This window comes from Spermophilus citellus (assembly GCF_964194105.1).
Source record: "Spermophilus citellus genome assembly, chromosome: X".
NCBI lineage: Eukaryota > Metazoa > Chordata > Mammalia > Rodentia > Sciuridae > Spermophilus > Spermophilus citellus.
In genome coordinates this window covers 74686460-74702357 of record NC_138190.1, presented here as the reverse complement: position 1 = coordinate 74702357, position 15898 = coordinate 74686460, and the positions used below count along the sequence as shown (strand labels likewise).

The following is a 15898-nucleotide window of genomic DNA, read 5'->3' as shown; positions in this document are numbered from 1 at the left end:
GAAGGGAATAAGGGCAGAGATAATATTTGAAGAAATATGTCAGACGTATTTCAATTTGATGAAAAAGAATAATCAATCAATCCAATAAGCTCAATGAACTTCAAATAAGATTCATAAAAAAACATATAACCTAGGGACATCATAATAAAAAGTCAAAGAGAGACTATTGAGACCAGTAAGATCAAAACAATAGGGGATTACAAATAAGATTAATGGCTCATTTCTCGTCACAAACAATGGAGGCCAGAAGACAGAGGAATTATATATTCAAAGTGCTGAAACAAAAATTCTATGTTCAGTAAAATTACTCTTTAAAAATTAAGGAGAAAGCTGGACACAGTGGTACACACTTGTAGTCCCAAATATTCTAGAGGCTGTGGCAGGAATTTTGCTTCAGCCCGTGAGCTTACAGTCAACCTGGGCAACATAGTGAGATCCCCAACTCAAAGAAAACAAAACAAAAATAAAATATGAAACAAAAATGAAGCAGAAATTAAGACATTTCTTAGATAAACAATAACTGAGAGTTTATTGCTGGAGATCTGGCTGATAAGGAATATTAATGGCATTCTTCAAACTTAAATATAAGGACATTAGATAGTAAATTAAACCAACCCAAAGACATACAAAAGAACCAGTACCTAGGTAAATATGGATTGTAAATATGTTTTTATCTGATTTAAAAGATACTGCATAGACCTGTGGTTATGGCTCAGTGGTAGAGCACTCACTTTGCATGTGTGAAGCACTAGGTCCAATTCTCAACACCACACAAAAAATAAACAAATAAACAAACAAATAAATAAAATAAAGGTATTGTGTCCATCTACAACTAAAATTTTTAAAGAAGATAATTCAATTGTAAACATATGCTTCTATTAACAGAGCCTCAAAATTAATGAGGCAAAACCTGTCTATTGAAGGAAGAAAAAGGTAATTCAACAATAATAGTTTGAGTATTCAATGCCCCACTTTCAATTATGGATAGAACAAATAGCAGAAGATCAGCAAGGAAGTTAAAACTTGAACAATAGTATTAACAAATTAGACCTAACAGAAGTATACAGAATATTCCATACTGTAATAGCAGAATACACATTATTCTTAAGTACACATGGAACATTATCCAGAGTGGACTGGTACATTACAATGTAAAAGACATCTCAGTAAATATGAAATAAGAAGAAGCATGTTCTCCAACCATCATGATGGTAAATTAGAAATGAATAAGGGAAAGTAATTTCTGAAGAAGGAAGAAAACCTCAAATGACACAACTAACAAGTGAAGATGTTGGATTGCTAATCAAAAAACTACCCACAAAGAAAATGTCAGGCATAAGTGGCTTCACTAGTGAATCCTACCAAATGTTTTTAAAATGAATGCAATTTCTTGACTTTTCATTTTTTTTTTAAATTGGTGAGGTAATACAGTCTCAACTCATTATATGAGGTAGATGTTACTCTTACACAAAAACAAATATAACTAAAGAAAAAAAAAACACTAGGACCCAAATATTCAAATATATGTATAGAAATCCTCAAAAGTAGTAGCAGATCAAATCCAGTAGTATATTAAAGGTATTATACACCATGACCATGTAGGATTTATTTTATGCTTGCAAGCTTGTCTCAATATACAAAACTGAGGACTGCGTCTTTGAGCCTGCTCCCAGCGGAGCGTGCACCGAGCTCGGAGAGCTTGGAGCGGCCGGGCTCTGGCTCCCGGAGTTGCTTTGGCCTGGGGCAGGGGAACCCGCGGGGGTCGCTCCTTGGAGCCTGCTCCTAGAAGAGCGTGAGCCGGGATCAGAGAAGCCGGGTTCTGGCTCCCGAAGCTGCTTTGGCCCAGGGTTGGGGACCCTGCGGTGACTGCTTCTCGGTCAGGGTCCTGCTGGGTGCTGTGGGGGCCAGGGGGGCAGAGTGGAGCTGCCGCCTGCGCCCAGAGCAGGCCAAGTGACCCGCCGGCATGGTATCACGACACCCCAACTGCAGCTGGGGCTGAAGGGAGTAGCCGCCCATGCCTAGAACAGGACCAGCCACCCGATGGCGTGGTAGCCAAGTCACCCCATTTGGAGTAGGGGCTGTGCAGAGCTGCCGTCTGAGCCTGCAAGGTAGGCAGACCTGTGTCCCACTGGCAGGACAGGCCCGGTAGCCTGCCAGCGTGGTGGACACGTAGCACCGAGGCAGTCACGTCACACTGGTTGGAGCGGGGATGGAGCAGAGCTGCCGCCCGTGTCCGGAAAAAGCCCAGCGCCAGGGACCCATTGGAGAGGAAGTCAGGTACCACCATTGGGAGTGGGGGCTGAGCAGAACTGCCGCCCGAGCCCGCAAGGTAGGCAGACCTGCGACCCACCGGCGGAACAGGCCTAGTGGCCTGCCAGCGTTGTAGACACGTCACACCAATTAGAGTAGGGGCCGAGCAGAGCTGCCGCCCACATCCGGATCAGGACCAACGACTCGAGGGCGTGGTAGTTACGTCACCACAATTGGAGTGCGGGCAGAGCAGAGTCGCCACCCGCGCCCTCAGGGTGGGCAGACCTGCGACTGACCAGAGTGGTAGACAGATCACCCTAATTAGAGGAGGAGCACAGCCACTACCCACCCTGCAAGGGAGATTTTCCAACTATACAAGAGCAATATAAATAAATAGGGGGAAAATTTCAAAAACACAACAGTTTCACCAAGCAGAAAGAAACGCGAGCAGTATGAAAAGACAAGGAAAGAAAGGACCACAAGCAATGCAGGTCAACTCAACTTTAGAAGAGGTAATAGCTGCAACAGATGGAATGTCAGAAAAAGAGTTCAGGATATACATGCTTCAGATGATCTGGAGTCTCAAGGAAGACATGAGACAGCAAAATCAGACAATGAAAGATCACATTGACAAGGAACTACAGAAACAAATCCAGGAAGTAAAAGATCAATTACACAGGGAGATAGAGGTAATAAAAAACAAACAAATAGAAATCCTAGAAATGCAGGAAGCAATAAACCAACTTAAAAACTCAATTGAGAATACTACCAGCAGAGTAGATCACTTAGAAGATAGAACATCAGACAATGAAGACAAAGTATTTCAACTTGAAAAGAACATAGACAGCACAGCAAGACTGTTAAGGAACCATGAGCAGAACATTCAAGAAATATGGGATAACATTAAAAGACCAAACTTAAGAGTCATTGGGATACAGGAAGGCACAGAGCTCCAAACCAAAGGAATAAACAATCTATTCAATGAAATAATACAAGAAAACTTCCCAGACTTGAAGAATGAGACAGAATCCCAAATCCTAGAAGCCTACAGGATGCCGAATGTGCAAAATCATAAGAGATCCACACCTAGACACATTATAATGAAGATGCCCAACATACGGAATAAGGAGAGAATTTTAAAAGCTACAAGAGAAAGGAAGCAGATTACATTTAGGGGTAAACCAATCAGGATAACAGCTAATCTCTCAACACAGACTCTGAAAGCTAGAAGATCCTGGAATAACATATTTCAAACACTGAAAGAAAATGGGTTCCAACCAAGAATCGTGTATCCAGCGAAATTAAGCTTCAGGATGGAAGATGAAATGAAAACATTCCACGATAAATAAAAGTTAAAAGAATTTGCAGCTAGAAAACCATATCTTCAAAAAATCCTTGGAAAAACATTGCAGGAAGAGGAAATGGAAAATAACAATGAAAACCAACAGTGGGAGGTAGGACAGTAAAGGGGGGAAAGTAATCAAAGAGGAAAACAAATCAGGTTTAGTAACATTAATAAACAAATATGGCTGGAAGAACAAACCATATCTCAATAATAACCCTAAATGTTAATGGCTTAAACTCACCAATTAAGAGACACAGGCTAGTTGAATGGATCACAAAACAAGACCCAACAATATGCTGCCTACAGGAGACGCATTTGATAGGAAAAGATATACATAGACTGAAGGTGAAAGGTTGGGAAAAATCATATCACTCATATGGACTGCGGAAACAAGCAGGAGTGTCCATACTCATATCTAATAAAATAGATTTCAAGCCAAAGTTAATCAAAAGGGATAAAGAGGGACACTGCATACTGCTCAAGGGAACCATACACCAACAAGACATAACAATCATAAATATATATGCCCCAAACAATGGTGCAGCTATGTTCGTCAAGCAAACTCTTCTCAAGTTCAAGAGTCTAATAGACCACCATACAATAATCATGGGAGACTTCAACACACCTCTCTCACCACTGGACAGATCTTCCAAACAAAAGTTAAATAAGGAAACTATAGAACTCAATAACACAATTAACAACCTAGACTTAATTGACATATATAGAATATACCACCCAACATCAAGCAGTTACACTTTTTTTCTCAGCAGCACATGGATCCTTCTCAAAAATAGATCATATATTATGTCACAGGGCAACTCTTAGACAATATAAAGGAGTAGAGATAATACCATGCATCCTATCTGATCATAATGGAATGACACTGAAAATCAACAATAAAAGAAGGAAGGAAAAATCATGCATCACTTGGAGAATGAACAATAGGTTACTGAATGATCAATGGGTTTTAGAAGACATCAAGGAGGAAATTAAAAACTTCTTAGAGTTAAATGAAAACACAGACACAACATATCGGAATCTATGGGACACATTGAAAGCAGTTCTAAGAGGAAAATTCATTGCTTGGAGTTCATTCCTTAAAAAAAGAAAAAAAAACAACAAATAAATGATCTCATACTTCATCTCAAAATACTAGAAAAAGAAGAGCAAAACAACAGCAAAAGAAGTAGAAGGCAAGGAATAATTAAAATCAGAGCTCAAAAGAAGTAGAAGGCAAGGAATAATTAAAATCAGAGCTGAAATTAATGAAATCGAAACAAAAGAAACAATTGAAAAAATTGACAAAACTAAAAGTTGGTTCTTTGAAAAAATAAATAAAATCGACAGACCCTTAGCCATGCTAACGAAGAGAAGAAGAGAGAGAACTCAAATTACTAGCATACGGGATGAAAAAGGCAATATCACAACAGACACTTCAGAAATACAGAAGATAATCAGAAATTATTTTGAATCCTTATACTCCAATAAAATAGAAGATAGTGAAGGCATAGATAAATTTCTTAAGTCATATGATCTGCCCAGATTGAGTCAGGAGGATATAGACAACCTAAACAGACCAATAACAATAGAGGAAATAGAAGAAACCATCAAAAGACTACCAACTAAGAAAAGCCCAGGACCGGATGGGTATACAGCAGAGTTTTACAAAACCTTTAAAGAGGAAATAACACCAATACTTTTCAAGCTATTTCAGGAAATAGAAAAAGAGGGAGAACTTCCAAATACATTCTACGAGGCCAACATCACCCTGATGCCTAAACCAGACAAAGACACTTCAAAGAAAGAAAACTACAGACCAATATCTCTAATGAACCTAGATGCAAAAATCCTCAATAAAATTCTGGTGAATCGGATTCAAAAACATATCAAAAAAATTATACACCATGATCAAGTAGGATTCATCCCTGGGATGCAAGGCTGGTTCAATATACGGAAATCAATAAATGTTATTCACCACATCAATATACTTAAAATTAGGAACCATATGATCATCTCGATAGATGCAGAAAAAGCATTCGACAAAGTACAGCATCCCTTTATGTTCAAAACTCTAGAAAAATTAGGGATAACAGGAACATACCTCAACATTGTAAAAGCAATCTACGCTAAGCCCCAGGCTAGCATCATTCTGAATGGAGAAAAATTGAAGGCATTCCCTCTAAGATCTGGTACAAGACAGGGATGCCCTCTCTCACCACTTCTGTTCAACATAGTCCTCGAAACACTGGCCAGAGCAATTAGACAGACGAAAGAAATTAAAGGCATAAAAATAGGAAAAGAAGAACTTAGATTATCACTATTTGCAGATGACATGATTCTATACCTAACAGACCCAAAAGGGTCTACAAAGAAACTATTAGAGCTAATAAATGAATTCAGCAAAGTGGCAGGATATAAAATCAACATGCATAAATCAAATGCATTCCTGTATACCAGCGACAAATCCTCGGAAACAGAAATGAGGACAACTACTCCATTCACAATATCCCCCCCAAAAATAAAATACTTGGGAATCAACCTAACAAAAGAGGTGAAAGACTTATACAATGAAAACTACAGAACCCTAAAGAGAGAAGTTGATGAAGATCTTAGAAGATGGAAAAACATACCCTGTTCATGGATAGGCAGAACTAACATCATCAAAATGGCGATATTACCAAAAGTTCTCTATAGGTTTAATGCAATGCCAATCAAAATCCCAACGCCATTTCTTGTAGAAATAGATAAAGCAATCATGAAATTCATATGGAAAAATAAAAGACCCAGAATAGCAAAAGCAATTCTAAACAGGAAGTGTGAATCAGGTGGTATAGCGATACCAGATTTCAAACTATATTACAGAGCAATAGTGACAAAAACAGCATGGTACTGGTACCAAAACAGGCGGGTGGACCAATGGTATAGAATAGAGGACACAGAAACCAATCCACAAAACTACAACTATCTTATATTTGATAAAGGGGCTAAAAGCATGCAATGGAGGAAGGATAGCATCTTCAACAAATGGTGTTGGGAAAACTGGAAATCCATATGCAACAAAATGAAACTGAATCCCTTTCTCTCGCCATGCACAAAAGTTAACTCAAAATGGATCAGGGAACTTGATATCAAACCAGAGACTCTGCGTCTGATAGAAGAAAAAGTTGGATCCGATCTACAGATTGTGGGGTCGGGCTCCAAATTCCTTAATAGGACACCCATAGCACAAGAGTTAACAACAAGAATCAACAAATGGGACTTAATTAAACTTAAAAGTTTTTTCTCAGCAAGAGAAACAATAAGAGAGGTAAACAGGGAGCCTACATCCTGGGAACAAATCTTTACTCCTCACACTTCAGATAGAGCCCTAATATCCAGAGTATACAAAGAACTCAAAAAATTAGACAATAGGATAACAAATAACCCAATCAACAAATGGGCAAAGGACCTGAACAGACACCTCTCAGAGGAGGAAATACAATCAATCAATAAGTACATGAAAAAATGCTCACCATCTCTAGCAGTCAGAGAAATGCAAATCAAAACCACCCTAAGATACCATTTCACTCCAGTAAGATTGGCAGCCACTATGAAGTCAAACAACAACAAGTGCTGGAGAGGTTGTGGAGAAAAGGGTACACTTGTACATTGCTGGTGGGACTGCAAATTGGTGCGGCCAATTTGGAAAGCAGTTTGGAGATTCCTGGGAAAGATGGGAATGGAACCACCATTTGACCCTGCTATTGCCCTTCTTGGACTATTCCCTGAAGACCTTAAAAGAGCATGCTACAGGGATACTGCCACATCGAAGTTCATAGCAGCACAATTCACAATTGCTAGACTGTGGAACCAACCCAGATGCCCCTCAGTAGATGAATGGATAAAAAAATTGTGGCATCTATACACAATGGAGTACTATGCAGCAATAAAAAATGACAAAATCATAGAATTTGCAGGGAAATGGACAGCACTAGAGCAGATTATGCTTAGTGAAGCTAGCCAATCCCTAAAAAACAAGTGCCAAATGTCTTCTTTGATATAATGAGAGCAAATATGAACAGAGCAGGGAGGAAGAGTAGGAAGAAAAGAGTAACATTAATCAGTGACATGAGATGGGAGGGAAAGGGAGAGATGAGGAAAATTGCATGGAAATGAAGGGAGACCCTCATTGCTATACAAAATTACATATAAGAGGCTGGGTGGGGAATGGGAAAATAAATAAGGAGGGAGATGGATTACAGTAGATGGGGTAGAGAGAGTAAAAGGGAGGGGAGGGGAGGGGGGATAGTGGGGGATAGGAAAGGGAGCAGAGTACAACAATTACCAATAGGGCATTATGTAAAATTGTGGATGTGTAACCGATGTGACTCTGCAATCTGCATTTGGGGTAAAATTGGGAGTTCATAACCCACTTCAGTCTAATGTATGAAGTATGATATGTCAAGTGCTTTGTAACGTTGTGAACAACCAATAAAAAATAAATAAATAAATCAGAGACACGGCGTCTGATAGAAGAAAAAGTTGGCTATGATCTACATACTGTGGGGTCGGGCTCCAAATTCCTCAATAGGATACCCATAGCACAAGAGTTAACAACTAGAATCAACAAATGGGACTTACTCAAACTAAAAAGTTTTTTTCTCAGCAAAAGAAACAATAAGAGAGGTAAACAGGGAGCCTACATCCTGGGAACAAATCTTTACTCCACACACTTCAGATAGAGCCCTAATATCCAGAGTATACAAAGAACTCAAAAAATTAAACAATAAGATAACAAATAACCCAATCAACAAATGGGCCAAGGACCTGAACAGACACTTCTCAGAGGAGGACATACAATCAATTAATAAGTACATGGAAAAATGCTCACCATCACTAGCAGTCAGAGAAATGCAAATCAAAACCACCCTAAGATACCATCTCACTCCAGTAAGATTGGCAGCCATTATGAAGTCCAACAACAACAAGTTCTGGAGAGGATGCGGGGAAAAGGGTACACTTGTTCATTGTTGGTGGGACTGCAAATTGGTGCAGCCAATTTGGAAAGCAGTATGGAGATTTCTTGGAAAGCTGGGAATGGAACCACCATTTGACCCAGCTATTCCCCTTCTTGGTCTATTCCCTAAAGACCTAATAAGAGCATGCTACAGGGACACTGCTACATCGATGTTCATAGCAGCACAATTCACGATAGCAAGATTGTGGAACCAACCTAGATGCCCTTCAATAGATGAATGGATAAAAAAAATGTGGCATTTATACACAATGGAGTATTACTCTGCATTAAAAAATGACAAAATCATAGAATTTGGAGGGAAATGGATTGCATTAGAGCAGATTATGCTAAGTGAAGCTAGCCAATCCTTAAAAAACAAATGCCAAATAACTGCTTTGATATAAGGGGAGTAACCAAGGACAGGATAGGGATGAAGAGCTTGAGAAGAAGATTAACATTAAACAGGGATGAGAGGTGGGAGGGAAAGGGAGTGAGAAGGGAAATCGCATGGAAATGGAAGGTGATCCTCAGGGTTTTACAAAATTACATATAAGAGGAAATGAGGGGTAAGAGAAGAATAATACAAGTGGAAGAAATGATTTACAGTAGAGGGGTAGAGAGAGAAATGGGGAGGGGAGGGGATGGGAGGGGAGGGGGGATAGTAGAGAATAGGATAGACAGCAGAATACATCAGACACTAGAATGGCAATATGTAAATCAAGGGAAGTGTAACTGATGTGATACACGGGGTAAAAATGGGAGTTCATAACCCACTTGAATCAAAATGTGAAATATGATATATTAAGAACTATGTAATGTTTTGAACGACCAACAATAAAAAAAAGAATAAATAAATTAAAAAAAATTAAAAAATATACAAAACTGAGTATTACTAGAATAAAGGGAACAATGGGCACAATAATTTCAATAGACACAGAAAAAAAAGCATTTGAGATAAATTAGGAATGAAGGGAAATTCCTTGTTATGATACAGGTTATCTACAAAAAGCCACATAATTAATGGTGATAAGGATATAAGTCAGTGGTATAGTTCAGTCCCCAGCAAAATTTTTAAATTTTTTATAATTGTAGATGAACAGCATACCTTTCTTTGTTTTGTTTTTTATGCGGTGCTAAGGATTGAACCCAGTGCCTCACACATGCTAGGGAAGTGCTCTGTCACTGAGCTACATCCCCAGCCCAGTCCCAATCAAAATTGTTTTCCTCTTGCTTTTCATTTTTCCCTTTTATTTTTATTTGCTCTTTTCAGATATACTTGGCAGTAGAGTGTATTTTAATGTATTATACATACATGGAATATAACTTATTCTAATTAGGATCCCATTTCTGTTCTTGTACATTATGTGCAATTTCACTTGTGGTGTATTCATATATGAACATAGGAAAGCTATGTCCAATTCATGCTACTGTCTTTCCTATTCCTATTCCTGCTCCCTTCCCTTTATTCCCCTTTGTCTAATACACTGAACTTCTACTCCCCTGCCGTCCACAGGCACAAAATAATTTTTTAATTACCTTTTCAGCTGGATGCCATGGCACATTCCTATAATCCCAGTCACTCAGGATACTGAGGATTGATAGTTCAAAGCCAGTCTCAGTAACTTAGCAAGGCCCTAAACACCTTAGTGAGACCCTGTCTCAAAATCAAAATAAAAAGGGTTGGGGATGTGGCTCAGTGGTGTGTTACATGCCCCTGGGTTCAATCACAGTATCAAAAAGAAAAAAGAAAGAAAATAAATAAACTGAATGATTTTCCTGTAAGTTTAGGAACATGACAAGTGTGTCCATTCATGCCATGTTTATTCACAATTGTGAATTGGAGACACAACCAGGGACATTATACAATTTTAAAAAAGTTATTTAGGGCCATCTCAATGGTAGAGCACTTGCCTAAAATGCTTGAGACCCTGGGTTTGATCCCTAGAGAAAAAAGTGTTTTCTAGAGTGGGAAGGAAGAAATAAACTATCTGTGTTCTCAGATAAGAATACATATAAAATGCTTTAAAATCCACAAAACCATGATTAAAGACAATAAATAAATTTAGTGCATTTGCAGAATAAAAGATCAATGTGCAATAATCAGTTGTATTTCTATACATGAACAATGAGCAATCCATAATTTACAGTAAGAAATCTATTCTACTACACTAGAATGAAAATAATACAAAACTTCAGGTTCACACATGTTGCATATGACAGGATTTCATGCTTTTTCATGGTTGAAAATTATTATATTGTGTATCCATATCACATTTTCTTTGTCCATTCAAATGTATAAACAAACAGTACAATACTTAGAAAGAAATTTAGACAACAGAGTCTGAAAATAAATCCATGTATCATTATTCAATGATTTTCAACAAGGCTACAAAGACCATTAATGGGAAAATATGGTCTCTTTAGCTTACAGGTGTGGGACAAGTGGACAGGAACATTTAAAAGAAAGAAAGTGGGCCTCTACCTCACTCTATACACCAAAATTAACTCAAAGTAGATCAAAGGTCTAAACATGAGAGCTAAAAGTATAAAAAACTTATAAGAGAACATAGGCAAAAATCTTCATAAACTGAGATTAGGCAATAGCCTCATGTATGACATACAAAACATAAATATCAACATAAAAATAGAAGAGTTAGTGTACACCCATAATCCCAGGGATTCCAGAGGCTGAGACAGGAGGATTGTTGAGTTCAAAGCCAGCCTCAGCAAAAGTGAGGTGTTAAGCAACTCAGTGAGACCCTGTCTAAATAAAATACAAAATAGGCTGGGAGGCTGAGGCAGGATCACAAGTTCAAAGCCAGCCTCAGAAAAAGCAAGGTGCCAAAGACAAAGAAAATGTGGTATATATGCAATCAACATCTAACTTTAACTCATACTCTAAGCTACAGTAATCAAAGAAGCATGGGACCAGCACAAAAATAGAAACACAGTCCAATGGAACATAATAGACATCTCAGTACCAAACCCATACATCTACAACCAACTGGAGAAAGGACAGCCCCTTCAATAATGGTGCTGGGAAAACTGGATATCCATATGTGAAAGTCTAAAACCAGACCCACATCTCTCACCCTATACAAAAATCAACTAAAAAATTGGGTCGGACACCTAAATGTAAGACCTGAAACTCTGGAATGACTAGAAACAAACCTAGAGGAAAAACTTCAAGACATCCATGTGAGCCATGATTTTCTGGATAGGAGCACAAAAGCACAGGAATCAAAAGAAAAAAATGATAAATGGGAATACATCAAACTAAAAAGCTTCTGCATAACAAAGGAAAAATATTTGACAGAGTGAAGACACAATCTACAGAAAATATTTTCCAAGTATTAATTTGATACAGGGTTAATACCCAGAATATATTAAGGAGTAAAAAAATAACAAAAATCTAAATAACCCAATTAAAAATAGGCAAATGATCTGAACAAACATTCCTCAAAAAGAAATACAAGCCAGGTGCCATGGTGCACTCCTGTAATCCTAGCCACTTGGGAGGCTGAGGCAGGATCACGAGTTCAAAGCCAGCCTCAGCAAAAGTGAGGTGTCAAGCAACTCAGTGAGACCCAGTCTTAAAATAAAATACAAAATAGGGCTAAGGATGTGGCTCAGTGGTCGAGTGCCCCTGAGATTAATCACTGGTACCCCCTAAAAAAAGAAATACAAATGGCAACAAATATATGAGAAATGCAAGTACCTTCACAATAAAGAAAATGCTAATCAAAACTACAATGAGATTCTATCTCACCCAGTTAGAATGGCCATTATCAGAAAACAAATTGTTTGCAAGAATGTAGAGAAAAAGGAACTTTCATACACTATTGGTGGGAATGTCAACTAGTACAGCCATTACTAAGAACAGTATGGAGGTCCCTCAAAAACTGAAAATGGCTCTACCATATGATCCAGTCTTCCCATTTCTGGGTATATGTCCAAAAGAAGTGTGATCAACATAAAAAGACTTGCATGTCCATGTTTATTGTGGTACTATTTACAACAGCTACAATATGGAGGAGGGCAAATCATATCTCTGATCCAAAAGAAAATGAGTAGGGAAATGTCAAGACAGAGAGGAGGGGGTAGGTGATAGAATTCACAAGTGAAGAGGATGAAGATATTCTCCAAGAAGAATAAGGAGAATAAGGTGAAGGTGGCCTCATTTTCTTGAAGCAGGACTGGAAAACTGAAATAAGGTAGAAATGTTCAGAATTGATGTTATAAGAAATAAGACAGCAAATGAATTGACAAACAGTATCGGTGAAGGCAATGGATGTTACACAGCATATAACTCGAGTATGGTCAGTGCATATCTGTGCTTTGTTTTATCAGCTGAGCTCAGCAGTCTAAGAGCAAAGGCATGAACCTACAGGGCCATTCCAGAACTGTGGGTTAACACAGAGAGTGAGGTGGAAGTGTGAAATGTTGGGAGATCTGTGAGAGTAGCTTAGCTCAGAAGGCGGGGAAGTGTGGAAAGCTGAGAGGAACTTCTCAGACCCTCAATTTCCTTATCTGTCAATAGGGGGCAATGGCAAGCACTGCCTAACAGCATTGTTATGAAAAGCTTTGACTGTGATAAAGAATAAACAAGGTGGTTGGCAGTGAGCAAGTTCTTGCCCAGATGGTCTAGGAACTAACAGACCACAGAAAGGCAATAATTTTTTTAAAAATATTTTTCTCTTAGTTGTTGATATATCTTTAATTTATTTATTTATATATGGTGCTGAGAATCCAACCCAGTGCCTCACACATGCAAGGCAAGTGTGCTACCACTGAGCCACAGTCCTAGCCCAAGCCAAGAATATTTAATTAGTCTCTTTGTGAAGTTCACAAAACTAGACTTTATGGTCATAACCTACCTACCCTCTTTCCTTGACCAGACTGTCGTTTTTCAGAGAACTGAGTCACTATCTATGGATTGTTCTCAGAATGAGACCAACCTTGTTCCCCACAAAACCAACAGACCAGGATTATATCAGCACAGATATTCTCACTACAATTCAACTTTGGTTGGGGGAAATCCCTCCAGGAAAACACAGGAGTCTCAAAACAACATCAGTGGGCTGGGGTTGTGGCTCAGTGGTGGAGCGCTTGCCTAGCATGCGTGAGGCACTGGGTTCGATTCGCGGGACCACATATAAATAAAGTCTACTGACAACTAAAAAAATATTAAAAATAAACAACATCAGTTTCACAACTTCACTGGTGATGGAGAATTCACTCATTCTCCTTATACAGAGCTATCCTCAAAGTTCAATAATTTTCAGTGGCTTTGAGGGTGATTTTCTGAAAACCCCTAGTTCCAAACACATTTTGGGGCATTAAAGCCTTGTTGTCTTCCCCTTTCAAGGTTTGTTGGAAGCCAAACAAAAAAAAAATTCATTTAACATGTATTTTTTCAGCTCTTCATTTAACTCCACCCTGTAGTCTTTTTTAATGTTTTTTTTTTTTTTTTGCATTACTGGGGATTGAACCCAGGAGTGCTTTGCCAAAGAGCTACATCCCAGCTCTTTTTATTTTATCTTGAAACAGTATCTTGCTAAATTTCGGAGGCTTTCTTGAATTTATGATCCTCCTGCCTCAAACTCCTGAGTCACTGGGATTACAGGTGTGGGCACAACACCCAGTTTAAGTCTGTAGTCTTTATATGCATAATATATATATGACAGTGCTATAAGGAATAGCCAAATCTTGATTAACTAGAGTCCATCTTCATGAAAACAGAGGTTGCATTTTGCTTTGCATTTGGCTTTAGGAAGAAGGGGTAAAATTAAAAGAAAATACATACAAATCTGGGCTTTATCTCATAATGCAAAAAGAAACAAAGTAAGCTGGGTATGGTGATGCATGTGTGTAATTCTAGCGACTTGGGAGTTTGAGGCAGAGGGATTGCAAGTTTGAGGTGGCCTTGGCAATCAGGAAGACTCTCTCTCAAGATAAAATAAAAATGACTTGGGAATGTAGCTCATTGACAAAGTACCCATAGGTTCAATCAATCCCCAGTACTGAAAAGGAAGGAAAAAAGGAAGGAAGAAAGGAAGGAAGACAAACAAACAAAACAACAATAAAGAATTCCAACAAAACCACAATTAAAAAAACAGAACAACAACAACAAAAATACAGCCAAAGGGGCTGAGGTTGTAGCTTAATGGTAGATCACTTGCTTACCATGGCCCTGGTTTGATCCTCAGCACCACATAACAATAAATAAATAAAATAAAGGTATTGTGTCCATATAAAGCTAAAAATATATTTAATATTTTATATATAGCCAATGGGTGCCCAGGATCTGATATAGATGCAACCATGGGAAACAATCAGACGTAGTGGAAAGATCATGAAATCTGAGCACAAATCCAGATTTGCACTTCCTTGCTATATGCTCAGGAGCAAGTAGATTCCCTTTTTTTGGCTCTCAGTTTCTTCTTATGTAAAGTAAGAGTAATGAGGGCTGGAAATGTACCTTAGTGGTGAATACCCCTGCATTCCCAGTACTGTAGTCAATTAATCAACAGGGCTGGGGTATAGCTATTTGGTGGAGTGCTTGCCTAACATGCTTGAGACCCTGGGTTTGATCCCTAGAACCGAGAGAGAGAGAGAGAGAGAGAGAGAGAGAGAGAGAGAGAGAGAGAGAGAGAGAGAGAGAGAATGAGAGTAATTAGAGTTAACGATAGGTACCTCATGGGACACTTGTGAGGACTCATTGAGAAAATGTGTATTGAGTTCTTGAACTTAGACAAATATGATGTACCTGGTAAATGTCAGTTTTCCTTTCTTAAATGACAGGCATTATCTCTAGCTCTAATGTCTCCAGTACCAAATGTGTGTGTGTGTGTGTGTGTGTGTGTGTGTAATTGTACAGCCATTGCCTATCCAGAACCCCACTCCCCCAACTGTCCTCTGGCATAAGGAACAATCCAGAGGTATCTTTGGTTCAAGGTTGTCTGTTAAGATTCTCACCAGGAGAGAGGGCTGCTCACCTTTGACCACAAACTTCACAATGTCACTGCGCTGCTCAGAGCCTACCCGGCCCTTAGCGGTACAAAAGTAGGAGCCTGAGTTAGCCACCACTGCAGGCTTGAAGAGTAAGGTACTCAAGTTTGCTACTCGGATGGGTTCCAGGTTATTAGTCTGTTCCTTGTACCAAATATAACTGATGGGGGGAGAACCCCGAGCCTGGCATTGAAGGCTAATCCTCATTCCCTGAGGCACCGTGAAACCGTAACCGCTGCCAGTTGTCACCGTAGGCTTGGAGACAGGAACTGCAAAGGGAAGACAAGAAAGGAAGC

The 15898-nt window shown here is 38.9% G+C and overlaps 1 protein-coding gene across 3 annotated transcripts in view; it reads right to left on the bottom strand.

Moving 5' to 3' along the window:
* The window catches only part of VSIG4 (V-set and immunoglobulin domain containing 4), a 31886-nt gene that overhangs the window by 8874 nt on the left and 7114 nt on the right, over positions 1-15898 (bottom strand). For all 3 annotated transcript variants that reach the window (XR_014020071.1, XM_081277659.1, XM_081277660.1), the window contains exon 3: positions 15590-15871. Coding sequence is in view for 2 of the 3 variants with exons in the window: in XM_081277659.1 (XP_081133785.1) it covers positions 15590-15871 (282 nt within the window). In the remaining variant the exon portion in view is untranslated. The remainder of the gene's footprint in view (positions 1-15589; positions 15872-15898) is intronic.